The sequence below is a fragment of the Cynocephalus volans genome, chromosome 2 (assembly GCF_027409185.1).
Source record: "Cynocephalus volans isolate mCynVol1 chromosome 2, mCynVol1.pri, whole genome shotgun sequence".
Taxonomy (NCBI): domain Eukaryota; kingdom Metazoa; phylum Chordata; class Mammalia; order Dermoptera; family Cynocephalidae; genus Cynocephalus; species Cynocephalus volans.
In genome coordinates, this window is record NC_084461.1 from 122,001,716 (window position 1) to 122,019,660 (window position 17,945).

The following is a 17,945-nucleotide window of genomic DNA, read 5'->3' on the forward strand; positions in this document are numbered from 1 at the left end:
GGTTGGGATCCTAGAAAAGGGCTGAGACCCATGAACCAATGATGTGGGGTGGTTGAGGGGCGTCACCTCTGTCCTCCCCCTCTTCTGGCAACGAAGCCAAATCAAGTTTGGAGCAGGAGGGAGGTTGGGAAAGGGCATTTTGCTCAGGATACCTACTCAAAGTGTCTATTCAATGGTATCCCCATGGAGTGGACCAGTAATGCAGGAGCGATGCCCAATTCCACCTGTAAGAGGCCAGCCTTTTTGTGTGAATAAACAAGGTGCCTGGAGCATATTTCTGTGTGGGCATTGGGGTGGAGAGCCTAACATCACTGCACTTTCAATGAGGATTGGTAACCAAGGCTATGGGAGGGTTAAGAAAGCCTCTGCAAGTAAGTATGACTCCTCGGGCCGGCCCGTGGCTCACTCGGGAGAGTGCGGTGTTGAGAATACCAAGGCCCCGGGTTCGGATCCCATATAGGGATGGCCGGTTAGCTCGCTGGCTGACCGTGGTGCTGACAACACCAAGTCAAGGGTTAAGATCCCCTTACCGGTCATCTTATTTAAAAAAATAAAAAATAAATAAAAATAAGTATGACTCCAAGACTAATATTGACAGCCCTCCAGCACACCCTCTCCCCACCAACTATTTCTTCTGTGACTGCCAACACCTGCTAGATAAGCACTGCCATTGAGAACCTTGTGGTTCAATTCACTATGTCTTTTGAGACTGATTATGGGTCCAGCTTTGTGCCAGGTGCAAAAATAATTAACACACAAACCCTGCCCTGGGAGGGACTTACAATCCACCGATTGCAGCTCAAAGGTCCTTAGACCCTACATCTTACTCTACTTTCGTTTGTAATCCTGATTTTCTCCTCTTATGGTCAGACAGGATGGATTCTGCCCCTTCTCTCAAGTCCTCTCTCCCCATTGAGCTTTAATCTTGCTGCTATCCTAAACCGGGATATTAACAGAATAGTGAATACATGGTTAAGACCACAAGCTTTACAAACTGCCTGGGTTCAAATGCTATTTCCAACACTTGCTGGTGACTTTGGGCATTTCACCTAATTTTTCCATGCTTCCACTTCTTCATCTGTAAAATTAAGATAATAGTATCTACTTCATATAACAGTTGTGAGGATTAAACAAGTATATATTGGGTAAAGGGCTCAGCACAGTGCCTGGCACATAGTAAGCACTGAATAAATGGCAACATCCCAGGTGGCTTGCAGGAGTTAATTATTCTGTGTATTTGGCCAGCCCCCACCTCCCAACCTGCTGCTTTGAAGCAAGGCTGCAGTATTTCTTCCTTTTGCTGAATGTTCGTATACTAGTGGGCCAGAGTGCTTGTAGGGATGGGAACAAAGAGAACCATTTTCTACCTTGTCAGAAGAACCATTTTCTACTTAGACTTGACAACTCCAGATATATACGTTTAAACCTCCCACTTTATACTCCTGATAAGGAAAAGGAAATGCTCCTCCCTTCTCTATTGCAGAGGTCAGCCAGGTCCTGAGGTTAAATTGACAACCAGAAGCAGTTTTTCGACCAAAAGATTTCCATTCTTTATTATTTGACCTCATGATGAATGAACACCAGTCAGTGCAAGGGCACCAGTGCATAACCAACCCCCTAAACAGCGTTGTTTAGGTTGCTGGGCTGGGGTCTTAGTGTCTGCCCTTATCCTCACTCACCTCCCAAGCCCAAGCCATCTTTATGGCCCCAACCTCTCAAGAACCTACAATTGAAGCTCTTACAGATTTAACACCCAGTACAGTGTCAGCTCTAAAAAGGCACACTGAAGGGCTGGCCCATGGCTCACTTGGGAGCGTGTGGTGCTGATAACACCAAGGCCACAGGTTCGGATCCCTATATAGGGATGGCCAGTTAGCTCACTTGGGAGAGTGTGGTGCTAACAACACCAAATCAAGGGTTAAGATCCCCTTATCAGTCATCTTTAAAAAAAATAAATAAAAGCACACTGTTTTTTGATGAGGAAGATAAAGAAATGCAGATAATAATGAGTATCTGCCTCACAGGATTTTTGTGAAAATTAAATTAGTTTATATATGAGTTTAAAATAAAGTCTTGTATGCAGTAAACACTTGAGAAATGTTAGCTACTTAGCTGTTATTCCTGAAAATAACATGAATCAAATCACATGGTCCCTATACAGTGGGAAGATATAAGAAATCATATGGCAAAATACTGCCTTTTAGGCAAACACAATTTTTTACAAAGTAGATAACTAATTAAGCCCTAGTGTTTTGTTTTGCAACTTAGTTTCCACTTAATAAAGATTACTGAAATGTGAATACATGTACATCAATCTCTTCCCAGGTTGGGCTTAGTTCTACCTTTCTGGAGAGAATTATCAGGAAATGACTCACCAGGGTAGGCAGTGGGTTGGAGATCCCTCCTTACACTTGGAAGAGGAGGTGCTTCAAGCAGTTTCCTCCTTAAGCTACTAGGAATTCCTGCTTGGGGGGTCGGGGGTACATGTGTGGGTGGGAAAGAAGAGCAGCATCTTTCTCTCAGCCATCTCCATTTCATGTAGCAGCAGCTCTTCTCTCCTTTCCCCCCGACCCTTCTGAGCTCTGAGCTCACTGGCTTAGGGAGAAGGCCAGGGAGGCAGCTTCCCTCTTGACAGACAGGCAGCAGCTAGGAGTGGAGGCTACAGGCTCTTGCTGGCTGGCTTGGAGAATACAGCAGTGCCCTCTGCTGTGAGGCATGCACGTGGCACTCCAGGGCAAGAACACGTGCAAAGCTTCCAAAAAAAAAAAAAATCAGCCCAGCTGCTCAGGCACACGTGTGGGCTGCCCTAGACTACAACCCTCCTTCCCTCCCACTCTCTTTTAAAAAGTCTCCCTGATCCAGAACCTGGGAAGATGTTATTTTTGTCTCTATCTCAGTCTAGGCTTCGGAGGTTTGTCCTTTTCTAGTCCTGGGCTCTCAGTACTATAGTTAGTGCCAGACAATGGCAATGTTTAGTCAATTCCACTTCCACCCCAGGCCAAGTAGGGCGGCTGTACCTCACTATGCAGATTAAAGAGTTCTAAGAAAGGAAAACTGGAGATATTGCTGAAGAATGTAATTTAAAAGGTCTTCCTTAAGCCTAACTGAACTTGCTTTATACTTTTACTTTCCTTTATTCCTATCTGCATATATCACACATCTCTACTTCCAAATATCCTATATTTTAAATTTATCTTTGTAAGATGTGAAATGGGGTGGAAAATGGGAAAAGTGAAAACCTCACTGAGGCTGTTGATAACTGAGCCCAACTCAGACCTATCATCTGCCTTAGAGAATGCCTATCACCTTCGTTTTCTGAGCCTAGATACTACATGGTGCTGAGTCTGGGGTACACTTTTAGGTCACTCATACCATGGAATGGTCTAGGAAAGGAAAGTCTGAGACACTGCTGAAAAATACAGTTTAAAAGGTTTTCCTTAATTCCTTAGCATGCATCAGAACCACCTGAAAAGAAGATTTTCAAGAGATTTCTGAGCCCTAACCTCAGAGGTTCTGATTCAGTAAGTCTGAGGTGGGGCCTGAAGATATGCATTTCAAACAAGTTCAGATGATGTTGGTCTAGGGTCCAAACTTTGAGAACCACTGGTTTAGAGAAAAGTACCTTGGCCTCAGCTCTTAATGAAGGTTACATCTTTATGCCTGAAGGAGTCTAATTTGGTGATCAAGTCCATAGGTCTTCTAGGCAGAGAGTGGGCTCACAATCACACCCCTCATTCCACAGTGTTTATTTTCCCATTTTAAAAAAAGGAAGAGGGGGGAACAAAGAAGGAAAAGACAGGGAATGAAGGTGGGCAACTCTCTTGCATAGCCAGAAGCCCAGTGAGAGAAAGAGCTGGCTGGCTTGTGAGAAGATATGAGTAGTGGGGAAGAGGAATGCAAGGGCTCCCCAAAGCAACACAAACCCCTAACACAAATCTCTGCAACTCAAGGCTACAGCATTACAGAGCCAGCTCCAGGACTCAGCCACCATCCAGCAGCTTTACTGAACCCTAACCAGTCCCCAGGCCTGGGATTTCATTAGTTTGGCAGCCTGGTAGTTTGCATACATATCTCAATGATCTTGGGTTTAGCCATGTAGAGGACAGCCTATTTTTGCTCAAGGTTGTGTCTTTTGGTGACTCCTTAGCAGCCAGTGGCCGATCTGTTATCATGGGCTCACGTCCTTCACCAGGAGGGCAATCTGCTCCTGCAGCTGCCGCTCCCCTTCCTGTGCTTTGCTCTGGCTTCGACACTTCAGCAGCTCAGCCTTGTGGTCCTGGTGATGCATAGGGCAGTAGCTCTGTGGTTCACATAGCTCCTGAAAGGCAGGGGACAGAGTAAGGACTTCTCTAGACTCTGGAAGTCTGCCTACTAAGTATAATAGAGATGCTGCTGCTGGCAGTGGCTTAGAAGGAGCAGCAGTTTCTTCTCAGATGGCTTTGCAGGTTCTGGGAGCTACATGCTAAAGTTGTCTCCCCTCAAGTCTGGGCTCCCCCTATCCACTCCCCCTTTACCGTATATTCTGGAAAGAAGTCTCTGTAGCCCCCTTTGAGGATATATAGCTCTGGGTAGTACAACGCAGGATACTGGTTCAGAGCCCTGTCCTCTTCTCTCAGAGAGCGGCACCTTTAGAGAAAACCCAAAGAGGGATGGAGTGGAAAGAGGCAAGGTTACGATTCCAAGCACCATTCCCTGGCGGGGAAGGGGAGGAGAATACTGCTAATCCCAGAAAGGACCTTCCAATCTCACTGTGTTAGTGAAACACATCTTCCTCCTTTCCTCCATAGAGGGCTCATTCCCTATCCTTTTTCCTTTACTACTCCAAACTTTTGAATTGTAGAAACACCTTCCATTGACCTCCCTAACATTCTTCATTCTCTTAGTAGAGAGCACTCATTCAGTCAGTCTCTGTCTGAAATGGTCTGCGAAGTCCAACTCAAGATCCATTTCCATCACCCACCCTAGCCCATGTAGACACTCACATTCGGGGGCCCCTCTCTGAGGAGAATTCACAGTGGAACACGACGATTATTCTTTTCTGGGCGTCCAAGGGGACAATAGGTTTCTTCAGAAAGAAGATATACAGTTCTTCCTGACTATACAAGTTTAAGGCTCCCTGCAGAAGAAGAATTTTAATAAGGCCTTCCTCAAAGGCCTGTGGACCATGCCAATACTTAGAAATGACTGCAATACCATCATGGGATATTTGGGCCAAAAAAGCTAGACTATAAGCACTTTCAGGGCAGGGACCTAAGCATATCTCTGTATATAACTCCAGGGCCCGGCACAGAGCTTGGTATGTAGAAGATGCTCAATAAATGTTCATAGAAGAATTGAACTGCCTAAAGTACAGGGATAATTGCAAGGAATGTCCATGAGCAGTAGGTGTTTGCAAAGTGTTTCTCAGTCCTTAATGTTTTTTTTTTCTAGGTAGGAGCCCTTGGCTCCTATAGAAAAGAGGGAGATTGGTCTAGAATGGAAAGAGAAAGTAAGTTGCTCAAGGTATTTAGAATTAAAAAAGGAATGAGGCCTTCAGCCTTGATGTGCTCCAAATGTTTAATCTCTGCCCTGGTTCTAGAGTTCACAGGACCTGTTGTCCACAGACTCTTCTTAATAAAGAGTTATCTCCAGCCCCTCCCTTGCTAATGTCTAAATGTAACCTCACCTGGATGTGTCCTCCTTGGTACTCATATGGATAGCGGCAATCGATGATATAAAACTTCTCAATCAGACCCTGAAACTTCCCCATCAGTAAAGCAGCCACCTGCACAGAAACAATAATTGAATACCCTGTTTACTGTCACTCTGAGGAGAGAAGAACCAGTCATACAATTCCTTACGTGTACACTCCCATTAGTCACCCAGGATTCCATTGTTTGTCTAGCCACTAAAGTAATCTATATTTGAAATGTGGCAATGGTTCAGCCCCACCCCAAATAAGAGGATGAAATAGGAAGTGGCCGTTGTAGCAAACCAAAAGAGCTGGTATTGCCAGGACACCAAGAAAGACCATATTCAGGCTACCCATCTGGAAGCAGGCATGACTGGAATCATCCTCTCAAGACATCTAAGGACTTCTGCAGAGGCAGAGGTAGCAGCTAGAGATCCCAATTTTACAAGAAGAGATAGGAAATGGCTCCCCATCCACCATTATACAGAAAGAAAGCAAATCTTTCAGAAAAGATATAAAAGGAAAAGGTTGGTAACTAGAAGAGGAAACTTAAGCTACTTGTAGGACTATAAATTGGTTTAGCTTTTCTGGAGAAAACTTTGCAAATGCTGTACATATAGAAATAAACATAAGGGTTCTGATCCCCATACCAGCCAGCCACCAAAAATAAATAAATAATAAACAAATAAATAAAATGTAATTACACTTTGACTTGGCAATTTCTTTTTTTTGTTTGTTTGTTTTCTTTCTACTCGGCAATTTCTTTTCTAACATCTTAAGTATTCAGAAAAGCACACAAAGATGTAGGCACAATAATATTCATCTCAGCATTGTTTTAGGTTATCAAAATATTAGAAATAACTTAAATATGCAATACCCAGGGTTTGGTGAAATAAATTATACATGTCAGTATAACAGAATATTATATAGTCATTAAAATAATGTAGATATGTTTTTATTGCTGTAGAAAGATGTTTACAACGTCTAAGTTCACTGCAACATTACATGTTCATCATTATCTCATTTTTATAAAACTCATGCTAGAATAAAATCTGGAAGGCTGTAAGGAAAATATTACTAGTGATTATCTCTGGTGACAAGATTGTGGGTAGGGTGACCAAATAATTATTGTACAAACTGGGCGACTTTTGAGAGTAAAAGAGAATACTATTATAATTACCTTAACTAATAGTTGTAAATGGGATTGTAACATGTAAACCAGGATGTATGGTCATCCTAATTGAGTGATATTTTTCCTTTTTGTGCTTTTGCATCTTCCTTCCTTCCTTCCTTCTCTTCTTTTTTTAAAACAATAATTATGTATCATTTGTTTAACTAAAAACTAAGAAAAAAAGAATAGGATAAAAGGGAGCCCTTTAACACAGCTTCAGTTGAATAAGGAGACTATGTAAGTATGAACACAGTGAAAGAAATACAAATGGAAGCGGAGATTTTAGAGACAGAACAGACCAGATGGTAGCTTATGTAACCAGTTACCATCTCCAGAAATCTGCTTACTGTTTCTGGGTTGACGTACTTCAGATCTTGGTGTCTCCCTGACACGGTTGGCAACACACATACCTAGAAATACCCAAAAAACTGAAATAACAGCATGTAATCCACATCCAAGTTTGAATAAAAGAGCCATATACTGTCCTTCTTTCTTTCCAAATGACTCTTAAAACCCCAGAGGCCTTCAAAAATCAATGGCTCTATAATGTACATATGTAGCAATTCCATTTCTGAGAACTGATCCAAAGGAACTAATCAAAGATGTGCACAAAGTTTTAGATTTCTCTATAAATATGTCCATTTTGGTATCATTCATAAGGAAACATTATAAAACTAAATATCCCACAAGAAGGGATTTATGAAGAAATTATGAGCAGCCAAAAAATGAATAACATGCAGCTATTAAAAATGAAGAAATACTGAAGCAGAACTTTTAATAACATAAAAAGAAATTCCTGATATAATATTAAATGAGGGAGAAAAAAGACCCCAACAGATCACAAAACAGTATAAACAATTTTTGTGGAAAAAATAAAACTGAATTTGTATGTGTGGATGTGTTTATGAAAATACATAGAAAAAATTCTATAAGAATAGGGCTGGTCAGTTAGCTCAGTTGGTTAGAGTATGGTGCTGATAACTCCAAGTTCTGGGCTTTGATCCCTGTACTACAGGTCAGCCCCAACTCTCTCCATCCCCCAAAAATATATACCAAGCAATAATTACTCTGGATGATGAGGTTTGAGATAAATTTCTTCATTTTCTATCTTTTCTGTTATGACCCAGTATTATTCATATAATTTTTAAAGATATTTTTTATTTTTCTTCTTATTTTTTAAATAATTTTATTTATTGAATCAAAATTGATTATAAAAAAAATTGATTATACATTTAAAGATATTTTTTAAAAGATAGAAATGTAAAAAGTCCCATACTTTCCCCACTGTTCTGGACTTTCCCAGAATGAATACTTTCTCACTGAAAGCCTTAGGGCCTACATTGACCACTAGATACCTTCTGGTTATCAAAGAGTACTTGGTGAAGATGCACAATTATACGTAGCATCTCCTGCAAACAGAGAAGAGAAGATTCAGACCCAAAATGACTCCCTGAAATAGAGGATGGGTGCAACCAAACTTACCTTGGAGAAATCACCAATCAGATGCCCATGGTTAGGATCTTCCTCCAGCATGTGAGTGATATTAATGTCACAGAGAGAGACTGTCTTCTTTAGACCTAAGCCCTGAAGATGACAAGATTCCCACCCACCCCCAATCCTCATGTTAATGGTTTAAAAACCAGGGGATGGGGCCAGCCCATGGCTCACTTGGAAGAATGTGGTGCTTATCAGCTGATAACACCAAGGCCACAGGTTCAGATCCCTATATAGGGATGGCCACTTAGCTCACTTGGGAGAACGTGGTGCTGACAACACCAACTCAAGGGTTAAGATCCCCTTACTGGTCATCTTTTTTAAAACAAACAAACAAACAAAAAACCAGGGGATGAGAGGAGTGGAGGCTCATTAACAATATTCATACCCTTTGATCTAATAATGCCACTTGTTTCCCTAAGGAAATAATGATATGCACAAAGACTTGGCTATAGGGATGGATATCCTAGCATGTTTATAACAGAGTAAAATTACTAATAAATTAAATATTCAATAATAGGGTCTTGGTTGAACAAATCATATCCCACACGTTACAGATTACTATTATACCATAAAAAGTATATTGTAGATTAATTTTTTCTGACATGGAAATAAGTTAGTGATATCATTAAGTAGGTTAGAAAACATACATGTACTTGGTAATATCACTTTAATAAAAGAAAAATATACATGAGACTACTTCAGAAAGTTCATGGAAAAATTGAATTAAAAGGTAATATGAATCCTTCCATGAACTTTTTTTTTTTTTTTTTTTTTTTTTTAAAAGATGACCGGTAAGGGGATCTTAACCCTTGACTTGGTGTTGTCAGCACCACGCTCAGCCAGTGAGCGAACCGGCCATCCGTATATGGGATCCGAACCCGGGGCCTTGGTGTTATCAGCACCGCACTCTCCCGAGTGAGCCACGGGCCGGCCCCTTCCATGAACTTTTTGAAGACTCCTCATATATATTTGCATAGGAAAATGTCTGGAAGAACATACATCAGGTGTTAACAGTAATTATCTGTGGCCTGTGGGATGATGCATATTTTATGTTGGCTTCTTTTTGCTTACTTGCATTTTCTATTTTTGTATATCGTATATTGATTTTATAAAATAACCAAAGATATTAAGAATGTTTTAAAAGGATTAGGGAATGAGAACTAAGTTTTTTAAAAGTCACTTTCCACCAAACCAATCTGCTACATGATATTGTTTGTCAGACTGCATGTAAAACAGCAGTAAGCATCCATACCAATTAGAGTTCCCTTGTATTCTCTCAGATCTTAAAAAAGAGAGTTGGGAAAACAGTCTGATGATGTCATTTCTAAAAGTATAATATAACATAGGAATTTCTTTCTTTTTTTTTTTTTTTGTCTTTTTTTCGTGACCGGCACTCAGCCAGTGAGTGCACTGGCCATTCCTATTTAGGATCCGAACCCGCGGCGGCGGCGGGAACGTTGCCGCGCTCCCAGCGCCGCACTCTCCCGAGTGCGCCACTGGCTCGGCCCTAACATAGGAATTTCTTGTTAAATATTTTATAAATGAATGCAGGTGTTAAAAAGACAAAAAGATGGAAAGAACAAAGATAAAAGTAATGAGAAGATAAAAAAAGGTACACCATACCAGAAAAACAGAGGTACACCATACCAGAAGATAAAAAAAGGATCCCCATACCAGAAAAACAGAGAAGACAGTTACATAGAAGATTAACAGATTCTCATCTTAAAGTTCTTACCTTCCTGAGCCTTTTGTGGCCAAAACAATACTTCTTTTTTACTTTATGTGGTAGTGGGTTGTCTTTGAATTTTACCACCTGCTTCAGTCTTGGCCTGTTCAAATTCTCTGGCATCGAGGGGGAGCGATACAGGCTGTTTCTGTTCAGTGATGCCTGTTTGGGAATATCAAACCCCTCAGTTCTTTCTCCTCAAAGTGTGTCTGCAGACCAGAAGCATCAACATCTCTGGAATCTTGTTTGAAATGCAGAATTCTAGATGTTAGGCCACACCCCAGACCTACTGAATTAAAATCTGCATTTTAACAAGATGCCCAGGTGATTTTTAGGAACACTCAAGTTTGAGAAGCCCTAGGTGAGCAAGCTGTCTTCCTCTCCCCATTAACATCTTTCTATCAGATTGCAAAATATTCCTTCTCCCCAGATGTTTTAACTAGCCAAACCAAATTCTGCAGCTGACTGTCTTAGACTGCACCAATTCTTATAGGAGAAAGCAAACACAAACTCAGTTCCTCCAGTTATGGGATAAAAAAGTTTCTCTCTGGGATCCTACGACATTGACAATCAGGATTTAAGGACCCCAACAAACTTAAAGATGAAAAGCCAAAAAAGTTAGCTTAAGTGAAAAAATACTAAGCAGCTTATGTATATGTCACTTTTTTGGTTAGCAGTTTCTTGGAGTGAGGGAGAAAAATATCATTCAGCCTTCTTATAAAGGGAATTATTAATGGGGAAGAAAAATAGCAAAATAAGCATCATAAAAGAAAAAAGGAAACACTAGAATCAAATAGCAGGATGACCATTGTAGGACTGATACAATGAGGCCCATCAGGAAAAAAATGGATCAAATACCATGAAGAATTAGCCTTAAGAATTGCTGACACAGTCACTCTTTACAATAGCCAAGAGTTGAAACCAGCCCAAATGTCCATCATCAGATGAGTGGATACGGAAAATGTGGTGTATCTACACAATGGAATACTACTCAGCTATAAAAAACAATGAAATACTGCCATTTGCAAAGACATGGATGGACCTAGAGAGAATTATATTAAGCGAAACAAGTCAGGCACAGAAAGAGAAATATCACATGTTCTCACTTATTTGTGGGAGCTAAAAATAAATAAATAAATACACACACACACACACACACACACACACACACACACACCCCAAAAATTAAAAAAAAAAACAAAACTGGGGGGGGGGAGAAGACATAACAATTGCAATTCCTTGAAATTGATTCGACAAGCAAATAGAAAGGACATTGTTGGGAGGGAGGGGGGAGGGGGAGGAGGGAGGGAGGGAGGTTTCGGTAATCGGCCACAATAATCAACCACATTGTATATCTACAAAATAAAATAAAATAAAATATTTTTTAAAAAAAAAGAATTGCTGACACAGAAATAGTCTAAAGTATAAGAGGTCAATTATCAGTTTGAAAGGCCTGATTTGGGTGTTATAACCAGAGGTAGGGGGATCTATTAAATGACCTCTGATAACAACTTTCAACTAACCCAAGATTCTATCCTTTGTTCCCAGGTACCCTGGGGCCTCTACCTCTGACCTAGATAATAGTCAAAAGCTCCTTCTCTGTACACCCACCTCACTAACTGTTATGGATTGATTTAGGAGGGGACTAGAGAGTAAGAGAACCATATCTGGAAGATGGGTTGATGGTCAATGGTTTCTGGAAGAAGAATATAAGAACATCAATATTTTACTTTACAATAACCATCTCTATTATGTTGTTTATCATACCCATGGTCCTGTATAAGGAAAACTCCCTTGCTCATGGAACCAGCAGATGGTACAGTCCACATTTTACATAACAATAATCTATACCCACCTTTCTCCTTGGAGTCCTGCCAACCATCTCCCTATGTCCCCATCTGCCCTATCCCCAGCCACTGACAACTGGACCATATTGCTGGCTGAACATGTCTGTTTTGTGGTCCAAAAAAATAAAAATATAAAATAAGGGCTGATGTTTTAGTCCATTTTGTGTTGCTATAACAGAATTACCTGAGACTGGGTAATTTATAAGGAAAAGAGGTTTATTTGGCTTATGATTCTGGGACAGCTGCATCTGGCACGGGCCTCAGGCTGCTTCTACTCATGGCAGAAAGTGGCAGGCAGCTGGTGGGAACAGGCAGATCACATGGTGAGAGGAAGCAAGAGAGAGAGAGAGAGAGAGAGAGGAGGTGCCAGGATCCTTTAAACAATCAGCTCTCGCAGGAACTAATAGACCTGAGAACTCACCCACTACTTCTCCTCCCCCAAGGAGAGCATTAATCCATTCATGAGGGATCCGCCCCCATGACAGAATCAGTTTCCAACACTGCCGCATTGGAGATCAAATTTTCACATGAGTTTTGGAGGGGACAACACATCCAAACTCCATCAGCTGACAATTAGCTCAGCTGGTTAGAGCACAACCTTATGACATTAAGGTCATGAGTATGGGTCCCCATACCAGCCGGCCACCAAAAATAAATAAATAAATAAATAACCAAAATAAAAAAATAATAATCTGGGCCAATCAGGTTCCCTCTCCTGGTAGTCTAACTTGGAAAGTGGAGAAATAATTAGGCAGCAGCAGGAGCCAAAGCTTAAAAGGACAAAGCCAAGAGATACAGTCAAGGCCACGAGGCCAATGGATAGATGCATAAACCAGTGGCAGAGTTGTGGTGAGGGACTGAGGAGCAGTTTGCCCAGCCTCCAAGAGAGATAACTTCATATAACTTCAGTTTTGCCCTGAAAAGGGAGGGAAAAGCCTGATCAGAATTTCAGGAAGAGCCTCTCTAGAACACACCATAACTGCTAAGCTAAAGGCTCTTTTAATAAGAGTTTAGAATTAATTCGGTAATTGAAATGTATCCATCTTTTAGCATTGTATCTGAAACATCTTTGCCTAACCCAAAGTCACAAAAATGTTTCCTATGGTTTCTTCAGTTGTTTGAGTTTTAGGTCTTATATTTAGAGCTATGATACATTTTGAGGTATGGGTTGAGGTACTTTTTAAAAAACATATTAATTTCCAATTGCTCCTGCACAGTTTGTTGAAAAGACTATACTTTCTCCATTTAATTGCCTTTGTATCTTGGTCGAATTATCAATTAACCATAGGTGCATGGTTATATTTCTTGAATCTCTAGTCTGCTAAACTGATGCTTTAGGTTTTGGTAGCTATTATGGTAGTAATAATAAGGGTGATAAACATCTTTTTGGGTTTCATATAGTTCAAGGACAAGAAGACAAAATTAAATGATAGCAAAAAACTACTTTCACAAAAAGAAACAGCCACTACTATTCTGACAGATTCTTTCCAATACATTTTTATGAAAAGCAATGGCAACTTATTGCAAAGAATATAGATGCTAGGTAATGGAGGGATGATGACGATGGTACTTTAGCTTTGCCCAACTTGTTAGAAGTTTCCCAGTTCCCAGAAGCTGGTGTGGAAAAATCACAGGACCGGATGGCTTAGGTTGAACTCAACATCTACGCATTATTGGTTTTCATTCTATAAGGAATCATTGAATATGTTCCAAATCTGGGAATTTTAAACACTGAAAAAAACAGAAAGAAGAGAGGGAAACTTACTAACCTGGATTCTACATGCAGATTTTATAAAAAGCTTCACTTGAATAATTATTATTTTATAAACTGTGGAGCCATTACCATTTCCTCACGGCCTATACACTCTTCGGTACACACAAGCCTGGCTTCTGTCCATGCCACTCTACGGCTCTTGTCAAAGTTATCAGCAATCTTCATGTTGCCACATCTGACAGTCATTTCTCTAGCCATGTATCTTTCTGAACCTCACAGCTGCTTCCACTGAGTTGGCAACACCATCTTTTTTGGTTTCAATGGTACCTCCTACTCTTTCAGTTCTTTAGTTCTAGTATAGGCAACCTCTATACTAAAAGAACCATGATGCTTCTACATCTGTTGCTCCTTCTCAGTCTTCTTTGTCGGGCCTCCTCACCTACCAAACCTCTAATAGGTGTTGGATTCAACAGGGCTAGGTCCTAGCCTTTTTTCTCTTTTATCTCTTCACTCTAGCATAGGTGATTTCTTCTTCCCATTAATTTAATTTTCCCTCTATGCTGATGACTCTCAAATTCTATCTCCAATCAAGACCTCTGCTCTGATTTCCAGATTTCCATATCCACATAGCTGCTGGATACTTTTTTGAGTACCTAGCAGGTCATGTAGCATAATGAAAGAATGAAAGAGACAGACAAACAAACTAATAAATATACTCTGAGTTTTACATAGTGATAAGTGCTGTAAGTCAAAATAAAGACGGACAAAAAGATGGGAAAAATATAGGGGTTGGAAAGTTTATCAGGAAAGGTCCTTTTAAGACATATGTGCAAAGATGAGACTGAAATAAGGGAGAAATAAGAGAGAAAATCATGCATTGCCTACAGGAAGACTGTTCCAGGCTGATGGAACAACAAATGCAAAGGCCCTGGATGAGAACAGCAAGAAGGCCAGTGACAGTCACATTTAGTATGGTACCATCTTTAGAAAGTCCAAAAACTAATTGAAACAACACTGTAAACCAACCAGACTTAACAGATATCTATGTAACATGTTACCCAACAACAGAAGAATACACATTCTTCTCAAGTACTCATGGCAGTCTCAATGATAGACCATATGCTAGGACACAAAACAAGCCTCAGTAAATTTAAAAGGATTGAAATCATGCAAAGTATGTTCTCTGACCACAGTGAAAAAATATTAGAAATCATTAACAGAAAAAGATCTGGAAAATTCACAAATATGTGGAAATTAAACAACACGCTCCTAGATAATCAGTGGGTCAAAGAAGAAACTATTAGAGAAATTAGATAATAATATGAGATGAATGAAAAGGAAGACACAACATACAAAAATTTATGGTATGCTGCTAAAGAAATGCTTACAGGGAAATTTATAGCTGCAAATGCCTATAATGAAAGATCTCAAATCAATAACCTAAACTTCCATTTGAGAAACTAAATCCAAACCAAGCAGAAGGAAGGAAAATAAAAAAGATTAGAGAGAACTTAATGAAGTAAAGAATAGAAAAATGACAGACATAAAAATTGTTTCTTTATAAAGAACAACAAAATTGACAAAACTTTAGCTAGCCTGACCAAGAAAAAAAGAGAGAAAACTCAAATTACCAAAATCAGGAATGATTTTATTACAGAAATAAAAAGGATCATAAGGGAATACTATAAATAACTATGTGCCAACCAATGAGACAACTTAAATAAAATGGACAAATTCCTAAAAAGACAAAAACTATTGAAGCTGACGAGAAGAAATAGAAAATCTGAGTAGACCTACAAAAAGTAAAGAGATTGAACCAGTAATTTTATAACTTCTCACAAAGAAAAACCCAGGCCTAGACTGCTTCACTGGTGAGTTTTTTGTTGTTGTTGTTGTTGTTTTGCTAGTTGGTATAGATGTCAAACCTTGGACTTTGGTGTTATCAGCACTGGTAAATTCTATCAAACATTTAAAGAAGAATTAATACCGATTCTTCACAAATTCTTCTAAAAATAGGAGGTTCCCCATACCAGCCAGCCACCAAAAAAAAAAAAAAAAAAAAAAATTGAAGGGAGCACTTTTCAACTCACTCTATGAGGCCAGTATTACCCTGATACCAAAACCAGAGAAAGACATCTCAAGAAAACTACAGACTGATATCTGACGAATACAGGCATAGAAATTCTAACAGAATACTGACAAACAAAATACAGCAACACACAAAAAGGATTATACAACATGAGCAGGTAGGATTTATCTCAGGAATAGAAGGTTGGTTTAACATCTGAAAATCAGTTAATGTAATACACCATACCAATAAAATAAAGAAAAACTACCATAGGATCACCCATCTCTCACTAATTGATAGATTAAGTAGACAGAAGATTAATAAGGATATAGATGTGTACAACACTATAAATCAACCTGACCTTATCTAATGGACATGTATAGAATATTCCACTCAACAATAGCAGAATATACATTTTCTAAGTTACATGAAACATTTACCAAGATGTTCTGGGTCATATTCTGGACCATAAAACAAATCTCAATACATTTAAAAGGAATCAAGTCATATAAAGTGTGTTCTTGACAAGGAAATTAAATTAGAAATCAATAGCAGAAAGGTCCCTGGAAAATTGGGGGAAGGAGGGGAGGAGGAAAAATTGTGGATTAATGGGTGCAAAACTATGTTATTTACCCTAAGTGAATCATTGTACAGTATATGCATGTATTGAAAAAACATTCTATAACCCACAAATCTATACAACTGTTAAAATATTTTGAATTAAAAAAAAAGAGTAGCTGTGTGGGCACCGGCAGCTGGGGCACTCTGACCAAGACCAAGCCGCTGGAGGCCCCAGGAATGGGCCCGTGGCCACAAGGTACATTGTTTCGCTGAAAAGAACCAACCATGTCAGAATGAAAGGAAGCTGTCAGTACAGACTGCTGTCTGTGGAACCTTTGAAGACAATACAATAGTATTAGATTCTATGGGGATCTTCTCTGGATCAAGCTATGGTGAAAAATATTTTGGAAAGGCAAAAAAAACCACACAGCAGTAGCAGTTCCCAAAGTAGTGAAATCAATACTAAGAGCAAGTCTGTAGATTCTAGCATTAGCGGTCTTTCAGGATCCAGCGCTGTGGCCAACCTCGATATACGGATTCCACCAAAAGCTCAGGACAAAGCAACAATAATTCAGATACCTGTGCAGAATTCTGAATAAAATATGTCGGTGCCATAGAGAAATTGAAACTCTCTGAGGGAAAAAGTCTTGAAGGATCACTTGACCTCATAAATTATGTAGATGTTGCTCAGCAAGATGGAAAGTTGTCTTTTGTTCCCTGGAGGAAGAATTTATTATGGGAGTTTCCAAGTATGGGATAAAAGTATCAAAATCAGATCAGTATGATGTTTTGCATAGGCATGCTCTATATTTAATCATCCAGGTGGTGTGCTATGATGGTCTAGGGGCAGAAAAAAGCCTACCAGCTTTGAAGACCATAGATGCAAGCAATGAAGAATATAGCCTGTGGGTTTATCAATGCAACAGCCTGGAACAAGCACGAACCATTTGCAAAATTTTATTCACTGCTTTTGACTCTGTATTAACATCTGAGAAATCTTGAATTCTGCAGTCAAGTGGAAGTTAACTTCATCTGAAAGTTTAACTGTATTCTAAATAGTTGTTTCCAATCTGCAATGTTGCATGGAAATACGAAGTGATCCCTTGCTCTAGATTATCTGAAGAAAATGCAATGTGTAAAATATTGGTAATTTGTTTTTATATTAAAATGTGTTTTGTTTAAAAAAAAGAAGAAAAACATAAAAAGAAAAGAAAGAACTCTGGAAAATCCTCAAATATTCAGAAACTAGGGCTGGCTGGTTAGCTCACTTGGTTAGAGTGTGGTGTTGGTAACAACAAGGTCAAGGATTCAGATCCCTGTACCAGCCAGTTGCCAAAAAAAAAGAAAGAAAAAAAAGAAACTAAATAACACACTTCTACTTTTTGTTTTTAGTTTATTTTTTTGGCAGCTGGCCGGTATGGGGATCCAAACCTGTAACCTTGGGGTTACCAACATCACACTCTCCCAAGTGAGCTAACCAGCTAGCCCTAACACACTTCTCAAAGAAAAATAAAATAAAATAAAATTGTAAAGTATTTTGAACTGAATAACAGTGAAAATGCAACATTTATCACAACTTGTGAGATGCAGCTAAAGCACTAAATATCTGTATTAGAAAGAAAAGTCTCAAATGGATGACCTCAGCTTCAGCCTTAACTGAAAAAAGATCAAATTAAACTTAAAGCAAGCA

General features: G+C 39.4%; 1 protein-coding gene and 1 pseudogene across 5 annotated transcripts in view; one reads left to right on the forward strand and one right to left on the reverse strand.

The window, feature by feature from the left end:
• Positions 1 to 4,168: 4,168 nt before the first annotated feature.
• CDC25C (cell division cycle 25C) overlaps positions 4,169 to 17,945 on the reverse strand; it is a 34,738-nt gene continuing 20,961 nt past the window's right edge. For 3 of the 5 annotated variants that reach the window (XM_063086092.1, XM_063086091.1, XM_063086090.1), the window contains 7 exons: positions 10,075 to 10,227; positions 8,325 to 8,426; positions 7,190 to 7,252; positions 5,666 to 5,764; positions 4,983 to 5,116; positions 4,515 to 4,626; positions 4,169 to 4,318 (listed from right to left, as the gene is read on the reverse strand). In XM_063086092.1, the coding sequence (XP_062942162.1) occupies positions 4,169 to 4,318; positions 4,515 to 4,626; positions 4,983 to 5,116; positions 5,666 to 5,764; positions 7,190 to 7,252; positions 8,325 to 8,426; positions 10,075 to 10,227 (813 nt within the window). The remainder of the gene's footprint in view (positions 4,319 to 4,514; positions 4,627 to 4,982; positions 5,117 to 5,665; positions 5,765 to 7,189; positions 7,253 to 8,324; positions 8,427 to 10,074; positions 10,228 to 17,945) is intronic. The other 2 variants (XM_063086093.1, XM_063086089.1) reach the window with 2 other exon arrangements.
• On the forward strand, positions 16,645 to 17,257 carry LOC134369471 (integrin beta-1-binding protein 1-like; annotated as a pseudogene).